The sequence below is a fragment of the Balearica regulorum genome, chromosome 12 (assembly GCF_011004875.1).
Source record: "Balearica regulorum gibbericeps isolate bBalReg1 chromosome 12, bBalReg1.pri, whole genome shotgun sequence".
Lineage (NCBI taxonomy): Eukaryota > Metazoa > Chordata > Aves > Gruiformes > Gruidae > Balearica > Balearica regulorum.
The window spans coordinates 14,366,776-14,384,084 of record NC_046195.1 but is presented as its reverse complement, the minus strand read 5'-3'; the positions used below and the strand labels follow the sequence as shown (position 1 = coordinate 14,384,084).

General features: G+C 43.1%; 1 protein-coding gene across 13 annotated transcripts in view; it reads left to right on the top strand.

Annotated features, from left to right (window-relative positions):
- Nucleotides 1-17,309, top strand: part of ARNT2 (aryl hydrocarbon receptor nuclear translocator 2) — a 105,178-nt gene that overhangs the window by 37,596 nt on the left and 50,273 nt on the right. For all 13 annotated transcript variants that reach the window (XM_075764144.1, XM_075764139.1, XM_075764146.1 and 10 more), the window contains 2 exons: nucleotides 963-1,176; nucleotides 3,365-3,578. In XM_075764144.1, coding sequence (XP_075620259.1) covers nucleotides 963-1,176; nucleotides 3,365-3,578 — 428 coding nt within the window. The remainder of the gene's footprint in view (nucleotides 1-962; nucleotides 1,177-3,364; nucleotides 3,579-17,309) is intronic.

The following is a 17,309-nucleotide window of genomic DNA, read 5'->3' as shown; positions in this document are numbered from 1 at the left end:
CTGAAGTATTCTAGGTCTGCTTGGACCATCTCCGATGTAAATATTGGTGTCATTCCTTAATAGTGATCAAACAATGGTGATTTATGGTATGGGAAAACTGAGCTACCAGATCTTCAGTTCTGAAAAATTTTGGTGACTATCCATGTTGAGAATTCTCAAATTTGACTCACCACCTCAGTCATATGTTTGCTGTAAAGGCTGAGAACATTGGAGCTCAGCATCAACTACTGTCATTGCTATTTCCCTGCTGTGCTAGATTGTTCTCAAACATAAATTCTGATCTATGTCTGACATGTTTACTTGCTGTCTTACGTAGTCATTTCATTTATTTACTGGGGTTTTTTTGTATGTACTGTTATACCATATATGGTCCCAGTCCCGCAGTCTGATCCTGTAGGCATGTAGCATCTCCCTACAGGGGTGCAGAACGTTCCACACAACATTATAGGACTGGAGATCTGTGTTGTCATTGAGTGGGGTTTTTTGTAAGTCAGCACTGACACTGCTGACCTGGTCCAGCTGTTAGTGAGAGGTTTCTGCTAAAAGAAGCCTTTTATAAGCAGATCCAACACCTTGAGCAAGGACTGGAAGCTGTGAGATGCATCACAGCTCTTGCAGATTTGGGAGTTTGGCTGGCGTTGGCAGCCAAACCTTCTACTTCATTTTTTGTCCTTAAACCAAAGGAGATTAAACTGGTTAAGAGATTAAGGCCAGGAGCCAATAGCTAGAAATTTGGTTTGTTTTCACAGCTATACGCAAATCATATTTATCCTTCTGTGACCTGGATTTTCTGTCTATAAACTGAAGGATAATAGTGCTTAGCTTTGTAAAGCACGTTGCTCTCCTGGGGTGAAACAGCAAAACAAGCGTAAAGTATTATTATGATTCGTTACGTCCAATTGAAATTCTTACACTGATCGTGTCTGCTTTTCTGTTGGTTTGGTGTTTCTTTAAATGTTCAGGGAGAATCATAGTGAAATTGAGAGACGCAGGAGAAATAAGATGACCCAGTATATCACCGAACTGTCTGATATGGTACCCACTTGTAGCGCGTTGGCTCGTAAGCCTGACAAGCTAACAATTCTTCGGATGGCTGTTTCACACATGAAATCAATGAGGGGCACTGGAAACAAATCTACTGATGGAGCTTACAAGCCTTCGTTTCTTACAGAACAGGTAGATTTTTTGAAAATTATGTGGTTTCTTTCTGGTTTGTGGTCTTAAAAGATGTGAGGAAACACTGAGAGGAGTAGAGTCTCAGCTTGATCTTTCGCTGTCCTGTAGTAAGTGGTACAAGCAATGTATCCAAGATGTGAATACAGACAATTTTTTGTGACTGTTCGGACTTGATCTTAACTTTATGACAAATCTTTCTCTCTGAAGCAGCAAAATGGGCATTCTTATCATTCAAGTCTGTAAAAAGCAAGCCACTTGCTGTCTCTCATCACTGGAAAGGAATTTTCACCTCCAGAACTGGGTTCTTCCCATCCTAATAAAGATTCTCTAAAATAGGTAAAAATGAATCTGGAAAGACCTGCTTCTTCCTCCTGGGTATAGAGGAAGCTTAAACACATTGTTTAGTCTTAATGCTTAAGTTCCCGGTAGCTGAACTGGGCAGAGATGAATCCTGTCGGTGCTGGCTGAGGTACTTCCTTGGTTACATCTGTGATGGAAGAAGGAAGATGCACCCAGTGCTCGAAGGAAAACTGTGTTTAACTGAACGCACTGGAAATTCCTACCACCTTCATTGTTTTTGAAGTCCTCTGGGTGTAATGTGCATTTTTGTGGTCTGAACGATTTAAGCACTTACACATGTAAGTTGTGGCTTGAGGCAATACTTCTTTCTATTAGAGAAACAGCTGCTGCTGACCTCGCCATGTTCATATCTCTGCTTATTCTGGTTGTCCTGAAGTGTGTTTCTGGAGGGACGGTGCCGTTCAGCTGGTTGTTGGTAGGGGACCCTAGTCACTTCGCATTGCACCTTTTTGGTTTTTTTGAACCTTGCAGAAGACAGAGTTTATCCTCATCTTTGTTAATAACGTATGCAAAACAGGTCTCATTATCTTCTGCATAGTGCAGCCAGCTATGCAGTGAGGGTTTTTTAGCTAGTAAGTGGTTCAGAATTGATGTGTTTTCTCTACAATAGAAGTTGATGGTCTGTTAAGTGTTTCTTGAGATGAGTTATCCATTTCTTTAGTAGAATTTACCAGGTTGTGATCCTCACCTTACCAGCTAATAGCTGCCACTTGCACACCAGCCGTGCTGAGCTGTCTAACCTGGCTGAGACCCAGGTTGTCCAAAGCTCTCTGAGTTCCAGACGCAGTATCTTAACAAGTTCTGATGATCGCTGGAACCAGCAAGCCAAGGCTGTTTGAGCTTGCTTCCCAGGAATTGGAGTGGTAGTTGTCATCCTTTCCTGTGAAAGGTTTTCAAGCTCTGTTAAGCAAAGGTAGCGTTTCTGTGCGATGCGTGCAAAGAGCTGTTTGCCTGCGCAGTTCAAGGTATTGGGCGTCTAGACCCAGTGTCTGACAGCGAGGGACAGAAGTACCTTGCTTTAAAGGCAAGGTCCCCTTCCAGTCCCCAGGTGGGGTCAAGGCTCTGGGTGCTGCGTCTCACGTGGATGCGGGTGTCTCAGGAGAGAAGTACCCAGGATGATGAGCAGGGGACTGTGTAAAGAAAAGGCCAAAGACAGGGATGTTCCAGACCTTTTGGATCTCTGAGGCTTCATGTTCACAGGCTGGAAAAAGAAAGCAAGAAGTGATACAACCCTCTTGTGTAGTGGCTCGGGTCCCCTAAGGGGAGGGGAGGCTGGGGGCTCCTGTCCTTGTTCCCATTACACTTTCTGCCTTTTATCCAGGGACTGTTTGATTTACAGAGCTCATCCTGAGGGGGGAAAAAAAAAACCCAAACAAACCAAACCCAAACAAAACAAAAAAGCCAGAAGGACTTGTTGGGTTCTTTCCAATTAAATTATTCAGGACGTTTAATTAAGGGATGAGTTTACCATATGAGTTATAGCTATTCATTTCCTTTGTTTGTACTCTTAAATAACTTTTTATTTTTTAATGTTAGATGCCTATCACACAGTATGCAGTGAGATTTAGTTAGTTAATTTTCCTAAAGTGCATTGAGATCACCAGATGAAAGGCAATAAAGGAAACCAAAATGTTGTTTGTTATTAAGATCAGCAATTTATGGCTTGCTACAAGTTTGGTTGTGTTATATCAATAGTACAGCGAAAATTTCTGCCTACGTTGCAATCAGCTACTAAGATGGCAGGAAAACAATATTCTTTGGCAGTGACAGATGTGTTCTTGAATTCCCTTTTCTTGCTGGCATTCTAATCAAATCCTTTCTTTGGAAGGAACTGAAACATCTTATCCTGGAGGCTGCAGATGGGTTCCTGTTTGTAGTTGCAGCTGAGACGGGAAGAGTGATCTACGTATCTGATTCTGTGACTCCTGTGCTGAACCAGCCACAGTCTGAATGGTTTGGCAGCACTTTGTACGAACAGGTTCATCCAGACGACGTGGAAAAGCTGCGAGAGCAACTGTGTACATCCGAGAACTCAATGACAGGTCAGATATGGCTGATGTACGATTCTGCGTGTCGTGGATCCCCGCAGAGTTTTTCTGACATTCAAAATGCCTAGTTTAAAAATCTGGTAAAAAAGAAATTTGGCAAGATTAAACGGCCTTTTTCTTGCAGGCAGTGCAGTAATATAAATCTTGTTTTGCTTCCTATTTGTTTGACTTCAGTCAGACCACCTTCACGTAGCTCTCTATTCAAACTTCTGGCTTGGGTAGGTTTGGAATCTGGATTGTTTTCAGGCTTGGTCTGGAAATCTAGATTGTTTTTCTTTCGTCCTCACTGAACTTGTGACTTCTTTACAAATATGTGTTTCTTTAGAGCAGTGTTTATTGAGCAGTTGAAGGCAAAAATCATACTTTAGACTGTTCCATTTTCATAAAAGTTCCTTGTGGTTTGCTAACGGGAATCCTGGGGAAAAAATCCAGTGTTTGGCAGCTGAAAATCTAGTGGATTTTAAATGGGAGGCTTGCCTCTGTAGCAGTGGTGTAAATTAGCTGTAAGTTGACTACCTGTTATTTTGCACAGTAAACCATATTCATATCTTCAGTATAACTCTGGCTTTTACAGTTATTCATGCTAAGACTGCTAATAAGAAGCTACTTTTGTCTTTAATAGGGTACGTATATGTTAGAGCTATGAGAATTGGCTAAATCCTGTTTTAACTCAAACTTGGAAAGGAAGAAACCCAACTTCTCTTTTGATTCTTCCATGCAGTGTGTTTATAGCTAAAGGAAAAAAGCTAGGGGGAAAATATTTATAACAAAATCCTGATCCATGCTAAAGTCACGTAATTTCTCCTTGCTTTACTAATTCAGAATTCTGACCTGGTTTACCGGAACTTTTGTTGTGTTTCAAAACTCGAAGGACAGTGATACAGTTTCGAGTGAACCTGCTTCCATGTCAAAACAGTGCCAAATTCATGATTTCCTGTGGTTTGAATGTGATGTGGTTTTGGCAGAACTTTGGTGTATTCAAATTGGAAACTCAAAACAAAATTGTGTTGAAAATCCAGATGGATCGAAACCAACTGAACAGTTAGGGGAACCTGTGCAGAGCAAAACAGCTGAGTTTCATACCACAAGACTTGCAAAAGAACACAACCTCTGCTTTTATTATGTAGCATGTAATACACTTTAACGTATGTACCATCTTCCTCCAAGATGCAATTACTCCTCAGCGAACAGTTGTTTCCACTTCCAAAAGCGCTCAGTTATGGGACTTAACCTGCTCAAACTAGAGCAGGACTAGACAAACGCAGAGCACTTCTGAGAACCCAACTCTGTATTTTTTTTCAGTTTTAACTATGTTCTTTTCTTTTACACTGAATTCATCTGTAGCCAGTGGAAAGAGAAGTTCAAATAATAGTGTTTAGAGGGCTAAATCTTTTCCCTGCCTGGATCTTTTGGAGTTGTCAGATTGACACAGGGGGCTCATAAATCTGCAGTACATGGACAGCTGGACGTTTTCCCGGTGTGAGGAAAGCATCAGTCTGTTTAGAGCCAGGGGAGCCTGCTTAGCTACACTCCTGAAGGTGCAGAGGCTTGGATGTAGGAAGGTGCTTTTTAAGGGACTGGAGAGTGTGTGTAGTTAAAACTGTTCCAAGCAAGTGCGAGGAAGAACAGTGCATAATTGGCCGTAGCTATACGGGGCACATTGTGCGAGTTTTCCTTTACAAAGTTATTGTCGTTCCATGTACAATATTTTTTGGCCAGCTGAACATCTCACGAGCTATAAACATGATCGTCAGCCTGCTTCTGAATCAAGCATAGGCATAGAGTTGTATGTATATCATCTCTCATAAGATCATCATAGAACAGATTTTTAAGGTGTCTCCTGCATTCTTCTAGCTTTTTAATAAAATTAGTCCAGTTTTTTGGATAGTTTTGTTTTAAAGATGCGACTGATGAAATGCATTTAGTAGTATATGAGTAGCTTTGTCAGTCTGAGGAGCATATAGATAAACACAAAGCTCTAAATTTGTTATGTTAAACTTGCATTTCCTTGACCCTGTAAGGTACCATTAAATAAGAGAAGCAGTCTTCTACAAGGACTGGCAGTCCAGCATCGATTTGCTTGCAAACAGCATGCAGCAGGCCTTCAGCAGCATCACTCTCACTCCTCTGAGATACCTTTCTGGGAGCAACGTGATTCTAGAGCCCGTTCAACCAGTTACGCTTTCCTTCCTGTAACACAAGCCATATTAAGAGTAACTGCTTTGTAACAGGTAGGAATAAAATGAAATAGTGCAGTGAAGAGAAATAATAGGTGCCTTAGTGACATTTTAAAAGAAGTCAAGTAGGCAAATGCACTTGATTTAAGTCAGTGTTTATCAAACCATTTGGGCAGCCCCCAGGTCTCTCTTGGCTTTCCAAAGTTAATGTTTCATGCAGAACAAAGGGTAATGCAGAGCTTGAAAGATATGCAAACCACAAACCAGCCAGCTGCCTTTGACGTTTTTCCTGCTCAAAGTGAAGTTCACTGCGGGCAGCAGGAAAATCCTCAACTTTTAGTGACCTCTGGCCATTGAGCACAGGATCTGCGTAGGGAAGAGACTTGCAGGTGAAAGTGTAATGATATGTTATGATTTTTAATTTTGCTCTCTTCCTCATCTTCTCAAGGTCTCAACCCCATAGCCTACTCCTTCAGCCCTTGAGCTGGGAAACAATGACAGCATCTTGACAAAGGAGAAACTTCACTTGCCTTGCATCAGATCAGAGCAGTGTCCTTTGGTTGCATTTGCTGGCCCTGTTACAAGCACTGATCGTTAGCACTGCATTGCTGGGGTTTTCCCAGCACCTCTCTGCAATCCTGCTACCCAGAGAAGCTGCTCCCGACCCGGAGAACTTGGGAGGCTGCCACTACCAAAGGGGTGCGACAGAGAACAAGTCGGTGGAGAAAGCAGGCTCCCTCTCACATTTCTGCCCCCAGGAGTAAGACTGGGACTGTGGTTGCGTGAGCGTTTCTTTGGCAGTCACGCCAGCTTATGCAATTCTCACCTCATCTCACCCTCTCCTCCTTTGGCATTCATGTGGTACTACAGTGAGTCACATGAAGGGGGCTGACCCAGCCCAAAGCTAAAGCTAAGGGAAAAAACCCCTTGGTTTTGGTAGAGACAGCTCTTTGGCCCGCCTTGTCATAGGGTCACTTGAACTCTTGTGCTAACACCAAGGAGAAGTGGGGAGTGAATAGTTAAGGGTAAGGAGAGGACAGGACTTCAGGAGCAGTAAAAGCATGTGCCAGATTGAAGTGGCTGTTTAACTATGGCCTAAACCACATAGGGTGTTTGGGGAGTTAATTGCTTGCTCTATTTTTAATTCTCAGGGTATGGGGAAGGATGGATAGTTTCTATTCCATTTTATATCCTTGGAGATTTTATTCCCTGGAAATGGAACAATTGTCTGCTTGTTTATTGTACATTAATTGCTAACACATTGTAGCAACAGGAAAGCTGAACTGTGGAATGTATGTATGGTTTGAAATGCTCTAGAAAAGACAGCAGCTGAGACTTGATGATAGCAACAAATGGTGCTCCCAAGAAGTCTTTACATGCGTCGTGGGCATGATTAATCATAATGGGGCAGACATTCAGAGTAGTAATTTATTTTCCGTCTTTGTTCTTGGAAATCTGCAGATGGGAAAACAAATCACTTCAAATATGGATGAAGATCAGATCTCACAGTAGGATCCGTTAGCAAAGACCTCTTTGCCCCTAGGATGCACTGATGAAACTTGATGGATGTTGGGTTCAGATGCAGGTTCAGGGTTGGAAGTTGTGAAGAGTTGAGTAACACACAGCATGGGGGAGTCCTAATGCAAGCGAGAGCCTCTGAATAGCTGCACACAACAAATCTCTGATAGCACAGAGGACAGACAGAACTTAGATTAAAGTGCAAAGGAAAACAACTTTTGAAGAATACCTCTGCTACATTTACTCTCCAAAAAATGACTGAGCAAGTACTGTAGCAGAGTGCCCTTCCATTAAAATCTAGTGTTCCAGAACACTTTGCTGGACTGATTTCTACCAATCTAATTCTCCCAAAGCAGTTCATGAAAGAGTAAAATGAGGAATATAGGTACCTCTGTATGATTACCTGGCAGTACTCCAAGTGATTCCATGATGTGTCTGAGAGATGCTTGTGAAGGCTGTGAGGTCCCTGTTCTTGCAGCCAACATCTCCAGTGGTGCAAATGGGAAACACCCAAGTTTATTAAATAGTTAAATTCTGAGCTCCAAGCAGCACAGCACATAGTAATCCAGCTATAACGTCTTCCTTCAGCCTCACTCTCTACAGCTAAGGTGAGGCAGGGAGCAGCATGTGTAATCCCTTCGTGGCACAAAGCCTCCTCAAGACATCCGGGATCAGAAGGAGTCCTTGCAAACTCTTCTGGTGAGTAGTTAAGGGGTGCTGAAACTGTGGACCTGTGACTGCGAGAAAATGATGAGAACCAGAACCTCTACAGCTTTCATTTTCAAGTGATTTAAAAATGACTACATCAATTTACTTGCTAGCTGAAAAAAGATTAATTGAGGTTACTTCTGGACAGAACTTGTATGCCAAGTTTAATCTTGGCATGATATTTTATTGCCATATTTTATAAGCAGAAAAAAGTAGAACTTTATGATGGAAATGGTGACTGACCACAGCAAAAGTGTTGAGCTGATAAGTACTTTTTTAGAAGAAAAGACCATTGTGTGACAATTCACTGTGGTTCATGAATATTATGGAAACATCACTCCATGTTATACAAGCAGAGATTTGGACTGTGGGACCTGTCTCACAGAACCTTCAAAGAACATGTTGTCTTGCAATGATGGTTTCAGCATATGCCGTTTTCTGTCCAACTGCAAAGCTTTCTGTTACCAAGCACAGTGTGTAGACACAGCAACAAAATCCAGATGCTGTAGATGATAGACTCAAATCATCTGTTAAAATGAGAAAAATAGTGTTAAACTCAGAAGAGGGCAGTGCCAGAGTGCCAGAGACAGTGGAGAAACAAAGTAAAGCTTTACACAGCACTGAACAGATGGGAGGTGCTCAACCAACAGTAAATAACCATGTGAAAGAGAAGATTAGGAATAACTTCTTTCTACAACAGATACTCTTCCCGAGAATCAGCACAGGATTTTTTGTGCTGTGATCTGTCTTATACTCCCGTGTCAATTTTCCAACTCCAATTTCTGTATGATCTTTCTTAGAAGAAAGGGGATTCTCGTACACGCAGCCAGCCAGTGAATGCAAATGTGGCTCTTATTCATCGTCGCTGTTTTGAACTCTGATTTCACTGAATGATTTAGGAGAGGCTCCAACTGATACAGAGAAGAGCTGGATGAGACTCCTATTTGGCTTCATGTACAAAATCCTCCAGAAAAAATTGAAAGACTAACTTGAGGCATGACCAGAAATTCAGCCCTGGCAAATCTATTTCTGTTGTGCCTTAAATGTCATCACCAATAAAACTCATGTCTAATGAAAAAGTAATATATTATCAATCAAAAAACTTAATTAATGGGATGACTTCTGCACTGTATTAGGGAGCTTCTCCTCATCCAGTTGAAAATTGGATCAGCCTATTTACTTTAAAAAAAAAAAAGGGTAAAAACCTCTATTTTTTAGGAATTGGTGCCAGACATTTTATACCAAAAATGTGTTGTCAGATGCTTTGTCTTCCCTGTGTCTTTTGTAGAAATTAAGATACTTGCCAAAGATGGATGCTTTTCTACCCAGAGCTCTTAACTCTCCTTGGGGAAAAAAAAATAAAAAATCCTTTTTGTTCAGAGAAGTGTGTCCTTGCTGAGACAGTCGACAAAACGAGGAGCTGTAGTAAAGCTTCTTTGGGAAGCTCTTTTGGAAGTTCTCTAGCCTTTGGTTCTGAAGAGCACGTTTATCAGAGGTTTATGCATTGCAAAGGTACTCTGTGTGTAAAGGGCTGTTTCAACTGACAGCACTTGATTTCTTTTTTTTTTTTTTTTTTTTGACTTCAGTCTGTGAACTCTTTTGAGTACATGAACCCTAAAGAACCATCTGTCTCTGAAACGTGCCCAGCCCAGCAGCTTAGGAAGTCAGAGTACAGAGAATTAAAACCAGATCTCAGTAGTTTAGATTTTAACGTCTTAGCACAGGATGACTGACCTAGTAAGACTGTTAGCCTCTGGGCAGGTAAGGACTCAGTTCTGTAAATTTTTGTTTATAGAGAGAGTTAATAGCTACTTGTGCCTTTTATCCCAGGATAAAACCGTGGTTCATCATCAGCTGTTTGCGTTGAATGTCCATGGAAGGTAACAACGACCTGTAGGTTGAAGACAAGCGGGCGTCCAGTAAACAACACATGGCAAAGCAGGTGGGATGGGGAGGAGAGAAGGTTTCCATGTACATGATATGAGATGTCCTGAAATCTTTTATTTCTCTGCAGGACTGTCTGAAACTTGACTCTTAATATTTTATGGGATTTTCCACCCACACACGCACATACCCACACCCCCCCACACTTTATTCCTTAGGAGGGTGGAGGCTGGAGGGAGCTGTGCCAGGATTGTTGCACCTGCAATGGAAGGGAACAGAGAGATTTTTGAAAACAGAAGCTTCAAGACTGAGGTTGTCCCCTCTTTTTCAGGACATGAATTCTTGAAACATACTGCCATGTATAGAATATATATGAGTGATTCATGTGAACAGAGTATTTCAGGTTTCAATCTGTTTTTGCTGTAGAAAAAGCCAATTTTGGCAAGGCATCTTTTCCTATTTTAAGTGTGAAATCTTGGAAAAGATTTGGCTCATTGCTGACAACTACCAAATCACCATGTGATACCTGTTTTTCAGCAAAGTTATGTGATCCCACCGGCATTGCGGAGAGAAGAGGATGTTTCAGATGTAAGACTTTCCATACACACCAGCCTGTTGCCCTGCCATTGTTCCAAAGAAAAAATCTGCCCATGTTTTTGTGGACTGTTTGTTCTCATAGCAGGAAGGTCACAGTGCCAGCCAGAGATTGCCTTTGAACTTGAGCAGTGCCAAGCATAGGAATTTGTGAGGTTTTCAGCTTTAGTCTGGTCAGCTGGTGAGGTTTTTACATGTAGGATGGAGGAAATGAATGTTCTGCTTCCCCCATCCCCATGCTGTTTGCAAGCAAATGAATTGGTGCAGTAGATGCTTAGGAGCAGGAAGCAAGGAAGCTGTGCCTGTATCCCATCTATGTCTTGGCTGTCCCAGTGACGTGCGCTTAGAAGTGATGCCCAAAGCCTCCGAGTCTTCAGCTTCTCTTCTGTCATCGTTTGGTTTGATCAAGCACAGTGTGGTGGGTTGACCCTGGCTGAGGGCCAGGTGCCCACCAGAGCTGCTCTATCACTCCCCTCTTTCATTAGACAGGGGAGAAAAAGTACAATGAAAAAAAAAACTTACGGGTCGAGATAAGGACAGGGAGAGATCATTCTCTAATTATCATCACGAGCAAAACAGACCAAACTTAGAGAGGGAATTCATCTTATTTATTACTAAGCAAAACAGAGTAGAGGAATGAGAAATAAAACCAAATCTTAAAAACACCTCCCCCCACCCCTCCCATCTTCCCGGGCTCAACTTCACTCCTGGCTTCAACCTCCGCCCCCCCCAGCGGCACAGGGGGACGGGGAGTGGGGGTTACGGTCAGTTCCTCACGCAGTGTTTCTGCCGCTTCTTCATCCTCAGGGGGAGGACTCATTGTTCCCCCGCTCCAGCGTGGGGTCCCTCTCACGGGAGACAGTCCTTCACGGCCTTCTCCAACGTGAGTCTCCTCCACGGGGTGCAGACCTTCAGGAGCAAACTGCTCCAGCGTGGGTCCCCCACGGGGTCACAAGTCCTGTCAGCAAACCTGCTCTGGCGTGGGCTCCTCTCTCCACGGATCCACAGGTCCTGCCAGGAGCTTGCTCCAGCGCGGGCTTCCCACGGGGTCACAGCCTCCTTCAGGTGTCTCCACCTGCTCCGGCGTGGGGTCCTCCACGGGCTGCAGGTGGAATCGCTACACCCCCTCATCCTCCCTCCATGGGCTGCAGGAGGACAGCCTGCTTCACCATGGTCTTCACCACGGGCTGCAGGGGAATCTTGCTCCGGCGCCTGGAGCACCTCCTCCCCCTCCTTCTGCACTGACCTTGGTGTCTGCAGATGTTCTTACATCTTCTCACTCCTCTCTCTGGCTGCAAAAGCTCTCTCTAACTGTTTTTGTCTTTCTTAAATATGTTATCACAGAGGCGCTGATTGGCTTGGCCTTGGCCAGCAGCGGGTCCGTCTTGTAGCCGGCTGGCATTGGCTCTATCAGACACAGGGGAAGCTTCTAGCAGCTTCTCACAGAAGCCACCCCTGTAGCCCCCCCGCTACCAAAACCTTGCCATGCAAAACCAACACACACAGGTTGCCAACTCTATGTGACAAAACAAAAAAGCTTAGCGGGTGAGCAAGGGCCATCCAATCTGTGAATGTACGGGGCTCCAGAAGGCAGGCGAGGGAAGTTTTAAATATTCTGTGTGTTAAATTACACGTATGGGACTTAATGTTTCCTTTGCAGGCGGATCGCCGTTTTTCAGTTGAGGTGAACGAAACAAATCCTTCATTCAGTTGTAGCTGTGTGACCAGTGGCTGAGGTCCCATGATCTTACAAGGGTAACGTGGAGGGTGGAATTTGGCTTTTTCTGTTGTTTATGTGAGAAAGAGGACTTTAACGCCTTCGAGGGCCATTCCTGCCTTTTGACTCACTAGACAATACCACAGAAATAAGAAAAACCCAGTCTGCTCTCAAAAAATAGGTACTTTCAAATGATTGTATTTTAAACGTATGGTACATTCAATCTCTTTAGCTTATTCCAAGAGAATTTTGTTTTGCTTTGGTCTCTAGGGCTGGTTCTGGGGAAAAAAAATCCCAAATGTTGGGAGAAGCCAGCTATGTTTAAAACAGTTCATAAAGCAACTCCTACAGAAACACAGTGACCCAGTGGTCTCCCTGCTGCTGAGACACTCCGTTTGGGTGGATAGTACTGGAAGGAAAACTAGTGATAATAAGTTGCATTTTTTAAAAATTACTTTGGTAATTATAATGGTGGCTTAAAGAGGTCAGTACACGTTTTGAGCAAAATAAGGATGCAGCTTTAGCCTAGTACTCTGAGGCAGACTTATTACACCTGATTAGCATTAGGGAATGCTTTTAGGGTAGATTTTCAGGTGTTTGGGCATGCATGTGCAAGTGGGGTTTGCGGTTGTTATTTCTCTTCAGTCTTCACCATGAGTTTCTTACTTGGAAACTGTTGTGTACTTAGGTCTGTTATCACAGATGTTTGACTGGATCGTTTTCACTTGCTGGGTTTCCAGGGTGGTGGGGTTTTTTAATGTTCAATGTTTATTCAACCTGCTCTGTTTTGTTAAACATGATGAAATATATGGAGTTAGTGATTTATTTTTTTTTCTCTCCCCTTTTAAAAAATACTGGTGTTTCACAAATATCTAACCAATTTCTTTGGTTAACACATTGCCAATAAAGCAGTCCGTGCGTGCCTCTCAGAACCTTTTGGCACTGGCCCTGTTTGCAAAATCTCCGATCTTTCACTGCTTCGATGGGAACTCCACAGATGCTGGGAGAGTGCAGTTATTAGCCTTGACATCTGCCCGTAGCCTAATTTAAATGTTGTGTTATCTCAATGAAGTTAATAACAATGCATTAAAATATTTTGTTATTACGTGACGAGTTGTAGCAGCAGACTAGGGAGGCAGAGGGAGGAGTGGTGGCTTGGAGTGACAGCACTCCACCCCGCGTGTCCGCTTGCTTCAAAAGGGGAATAACAGACTTACCTCGTGCCGCTGTCATCTCTCCTTAGCTGAAGCTCTTCTGTTTCTTAATACTGGGACAGCAGAGGCAGGACTTCCACGGTCTTTGTCCCTTCCCTGGCTTCCCACCAGCTTGCTGGGACCACGGTACCCACTCGCTCCTCACTGGTATCCTGCACGGAGCTGCGTGGAGGGAGATGCCTCCTGTACAGCATCACGGAACCAGAGTGGTAAACATGGCCCGCTGTCGGTGTTCTGTGGTTTGATCTATTGCATTGTCGTGCCTTAGATCTGAACTTGCGTCATCAGACATTCTTCTTTCTATTTTCATAGCATGGAGACTTTTGCATGTAGTTTCTAAGTGTTTTGAGTCTTCAAAAAGAGAATTAAAACCTATAATAATGTTTTGCCCCACACACCTTGTTTTAATTGAACTAAAGGAGTAGCCTATAAAAACAACCAGACAGCATCCTTGGTCCTTTTGTTCTCCTCCCTCTCTTTCTCTCCCCTTCTCCTCTTGTGTTGAATTTAAATTCTGTCCCCAGCAAAATGTCTCACAAAGTCATGTTGCAGTCATTATTTATTTCCTCCACTGGACTATTCTGTGGTGTGTCATTGGCTCATGTGGAACAGACCGTTGCCCAGTTTCAGAACCAGATGATAATAGTATTTACTAATAAAGCATTTATCCCAGTTACTTGAGTTTGATAATGAAGTACAAGTAATACAAAATGTCAGGAGTTGAAGTTTTTTTGGCAGAAGTGTTTTTTTAGTAAAGCTTCCTGCTGAGCATTCGAGTGAAACAAATAGGTTAATTTAAATGCTACTTACAACCTTTATGTATTGATTTATTATGCAGCTGTGAATGGTAAAAGAATAAATTATATTTTACAGAGTTATTTTGGATAGCTGTCCTGTCATGGGAGTCTCTGCTGATGGTGCTTTGGAGTAACTGTTTCTGGGGTTTTCCATCCTTTTTCTAGGTGTAGAAAGTCTGCTCTGTCTTTTGAGGAGCTGTTTGTATCTTGGATCATTGGCAGGCCTTAGCATAATTTTCTCAAGCTCGGGCTTTCCTTCAAATACATCTAATAGTCATAACAGAAGTGACACCACAACTTCCCAGCTCATGGAACTGTGAACTTTGGTGATACTTGTTTGTTTAGTGACCGAGCCTGAAAGTACCTGCGGAGATCAGAATGTGGCTGTGTCAGGACTTATACAAACCTATAGCAAGATAAAGCTTCTGCTGCCAAAGTTTAATGGACAATGCAAGGATGAAAAAAGAGAGGATCCTCATGCTGCTTCACAGATAGGGAACTGGAAATGGAGATAGATGCGGTTGTATTTATGTCTAGGGAGAGCTTACACATCTGTATGGGCTTCTATAAGCTATCCTGTTCAGTATGCTGAAGGTTTCCCATACATAAGATAACCGTTGTTGAGGGTTCAAAATACATTTAGTCCTTGAAATGTTTTGGGGGTTTTTCTGTTACAACTTAACTTTCAACATATGCTTTGAATTATTTGCTTGGGTTCTTATGTCCAGTTTTTCCAAGTCCATCAGCAGACAGACTTGCATGTGATCTGTAACACTATCCCTTCAGATAGTCCCTTAAAAGTAACTCAATGGCAAGGCTCAAAAGCCCACATAGTTTCCTTCTTAATTTAATTAAAATGATGCATATTTGCCCAACACTGTGGAGAATTACATGATGCAAACTGGTTAGTCAAACATGAAGGCAGGAACAGCAGAGACCTTTTGGCCTCATGAGCTTTTATAAGAACAAGTTGTATTAAGCAAGCAGCTGTGTAACGTGAGGGGTTTCTTATTGAAAAACAAGAGGGGGTGAGAATGCTTTTCAATTCAATGTCTCCAGTTGGTAAGTAGGGGACAGACAGATATTTAAAAATAGCTACATTTCAATTGCATTACTTCTTTTTTATTTTTTTAACTTTGCTTTTGATTGGATCGACTCTTCATTCTATTGTAAGAATGTCATAACTTGACTCTAATGCTTATACAACGCCTTTTGCAATTAGATGATGTAAACCTTAACATATTTAGAGAGGTTCAAATAGTCCCTCTGAGAAGCTAGGCCAGTGAGGAGAATGAGCTTTGATGGTTTATATTTATAAGTGGAATATTATCCATCGTTATGTGATAGGTAGTTCAGGAATTTCTTCATGAGTGCTGAGGGAAAAATGAGCAATAGAGAGCATGTCCTGGTTCTAAGTAGCATCGTGAAAGTGGTGTATTCGATTCAAGTGAAATTTCTTTTCCTTATTAGGGCTAATTCATTTCAGGCTCCACATTTATATATCAAGAGGTTATTACAGGATATAAAGAAAGATAAATCAGCTGCCCAGCCTATAGTCTTCTTGTGGAAGCATAATCAAGTTTGTTTATCATTTAAGCTGATTATGCCTTGATAAGCATATAGTCATCATGAGAATTTTATGGACTTTCTGAGAATCACTGTGGGTTATATTATTGAGAATTTTCATCTATAGCTACAGTGCCTGGAGAACTCGTATTGCTTATATGAGCTTGGACCTTGTTCCTAGCTGCACCTCTGCTGCTGGCTCACCGCAGGCAAGAGAAATCGTTCCTTTGGGCTTCAGTGTCCTCATCGTTATCGGTGTGTTAGCGATGCTTTGCAATGTATGTGCAGTGGGGTAGGGATACGGTGCTGCTTCCTGCTGCACGATAAAACACACATGTGGGAGCAGCGAAGCCCCAGCCTGCGAGAGCTGAAGCAGTCTCGCAACATTTGGGTGGAAGGCACTGCCAGCTTTGGAGCAAGAGCGACTGTGTTTTATCCCTGCCATCCCACGAGCTTCTTGGTTGCTATGTGTGCAGTATAATGACAGCTGGGAAGTCCTGTGTGGTCTCTGATTTTGTTCCAGGCGGCGTGAGGCTGACCGATTTTACGGTTGTACTGTATTCTCGAGGGGTATTGGTAGACCAGGGTCCCCATGGCTTCGTTCTTCTGGAGAGGTTGGCCCAAGGCACAAAATCCTCTGCGGCAGAGGACGGAGGTATGAATGTTGGCTCGCTGTAGAGCCTTGCTGGTTGGGTGCAGTCTCCTGTGGGGAGTACGGTCAGAGCAGCTGGGAAGCAATGGTGGGAAGTGTGCATGGGGAGACCTTGTTCCCACCCGCGGTGCTACCTCCCTCAAAGTCCTGCTGACCCACTCCTTGAAAGATTTGATAGGAACGTGATTTTAATATCAGCAAAGATTTACATTGCATCAACCATCTCAACCATCTCCACGTGATCAGGAACACGTTTCCCCCCCCCCATGTTCTGAGCTTCCCCTAAGCCAGGGACTGAAGCTGTGATTATGGTCCCTGAAGACTGTGATACCAGTAAGGGATGACCTGTGCTACCAGACACCTTCCAGGCAGAACCTCCACAGGGCAGATGGTCTGGGGAACAGACCCGTTTCACAAGCAAATTAAAAATATATGTGCAATGCTAATGATGCAGTTATGATACTTATTTTGCATGAATCTGAAGTATGAAAGAGAAAAGCCTGCTGCCTGTTACGAGCCCATCTGCTCTGCATCACCGCGAGCCCTGGCAGCCGTCCCACGTGGCGGTGCTGTGTCTGAAGCTGGGGAAGGCGAGCGTGTAGGAGTGCCAGTGCCTGCACGCTGGGGTTGTTTGTGAATGAGCAGGGGTTTTTGGTGAATGAGTTAAGCATCACGAGTTAGCAAGTTTGTTCTGTAAAAACAACCTCATCAGGCACTTACTTTCTAGAACTGTGCATTCTTTGTGGCCTCTCGGTGTGTTTTAAAAGCTATCAAGAATTGGTGTCTTTTTTTGTTGTAGATTTAAAAGACCATTAGTTACTCTGAATATGAAGTAGCGGTGTTAAAATAAACAACAGGTTAGCGGCCGTTGCCTGAGCGAGCTGCACACTAACCTCTG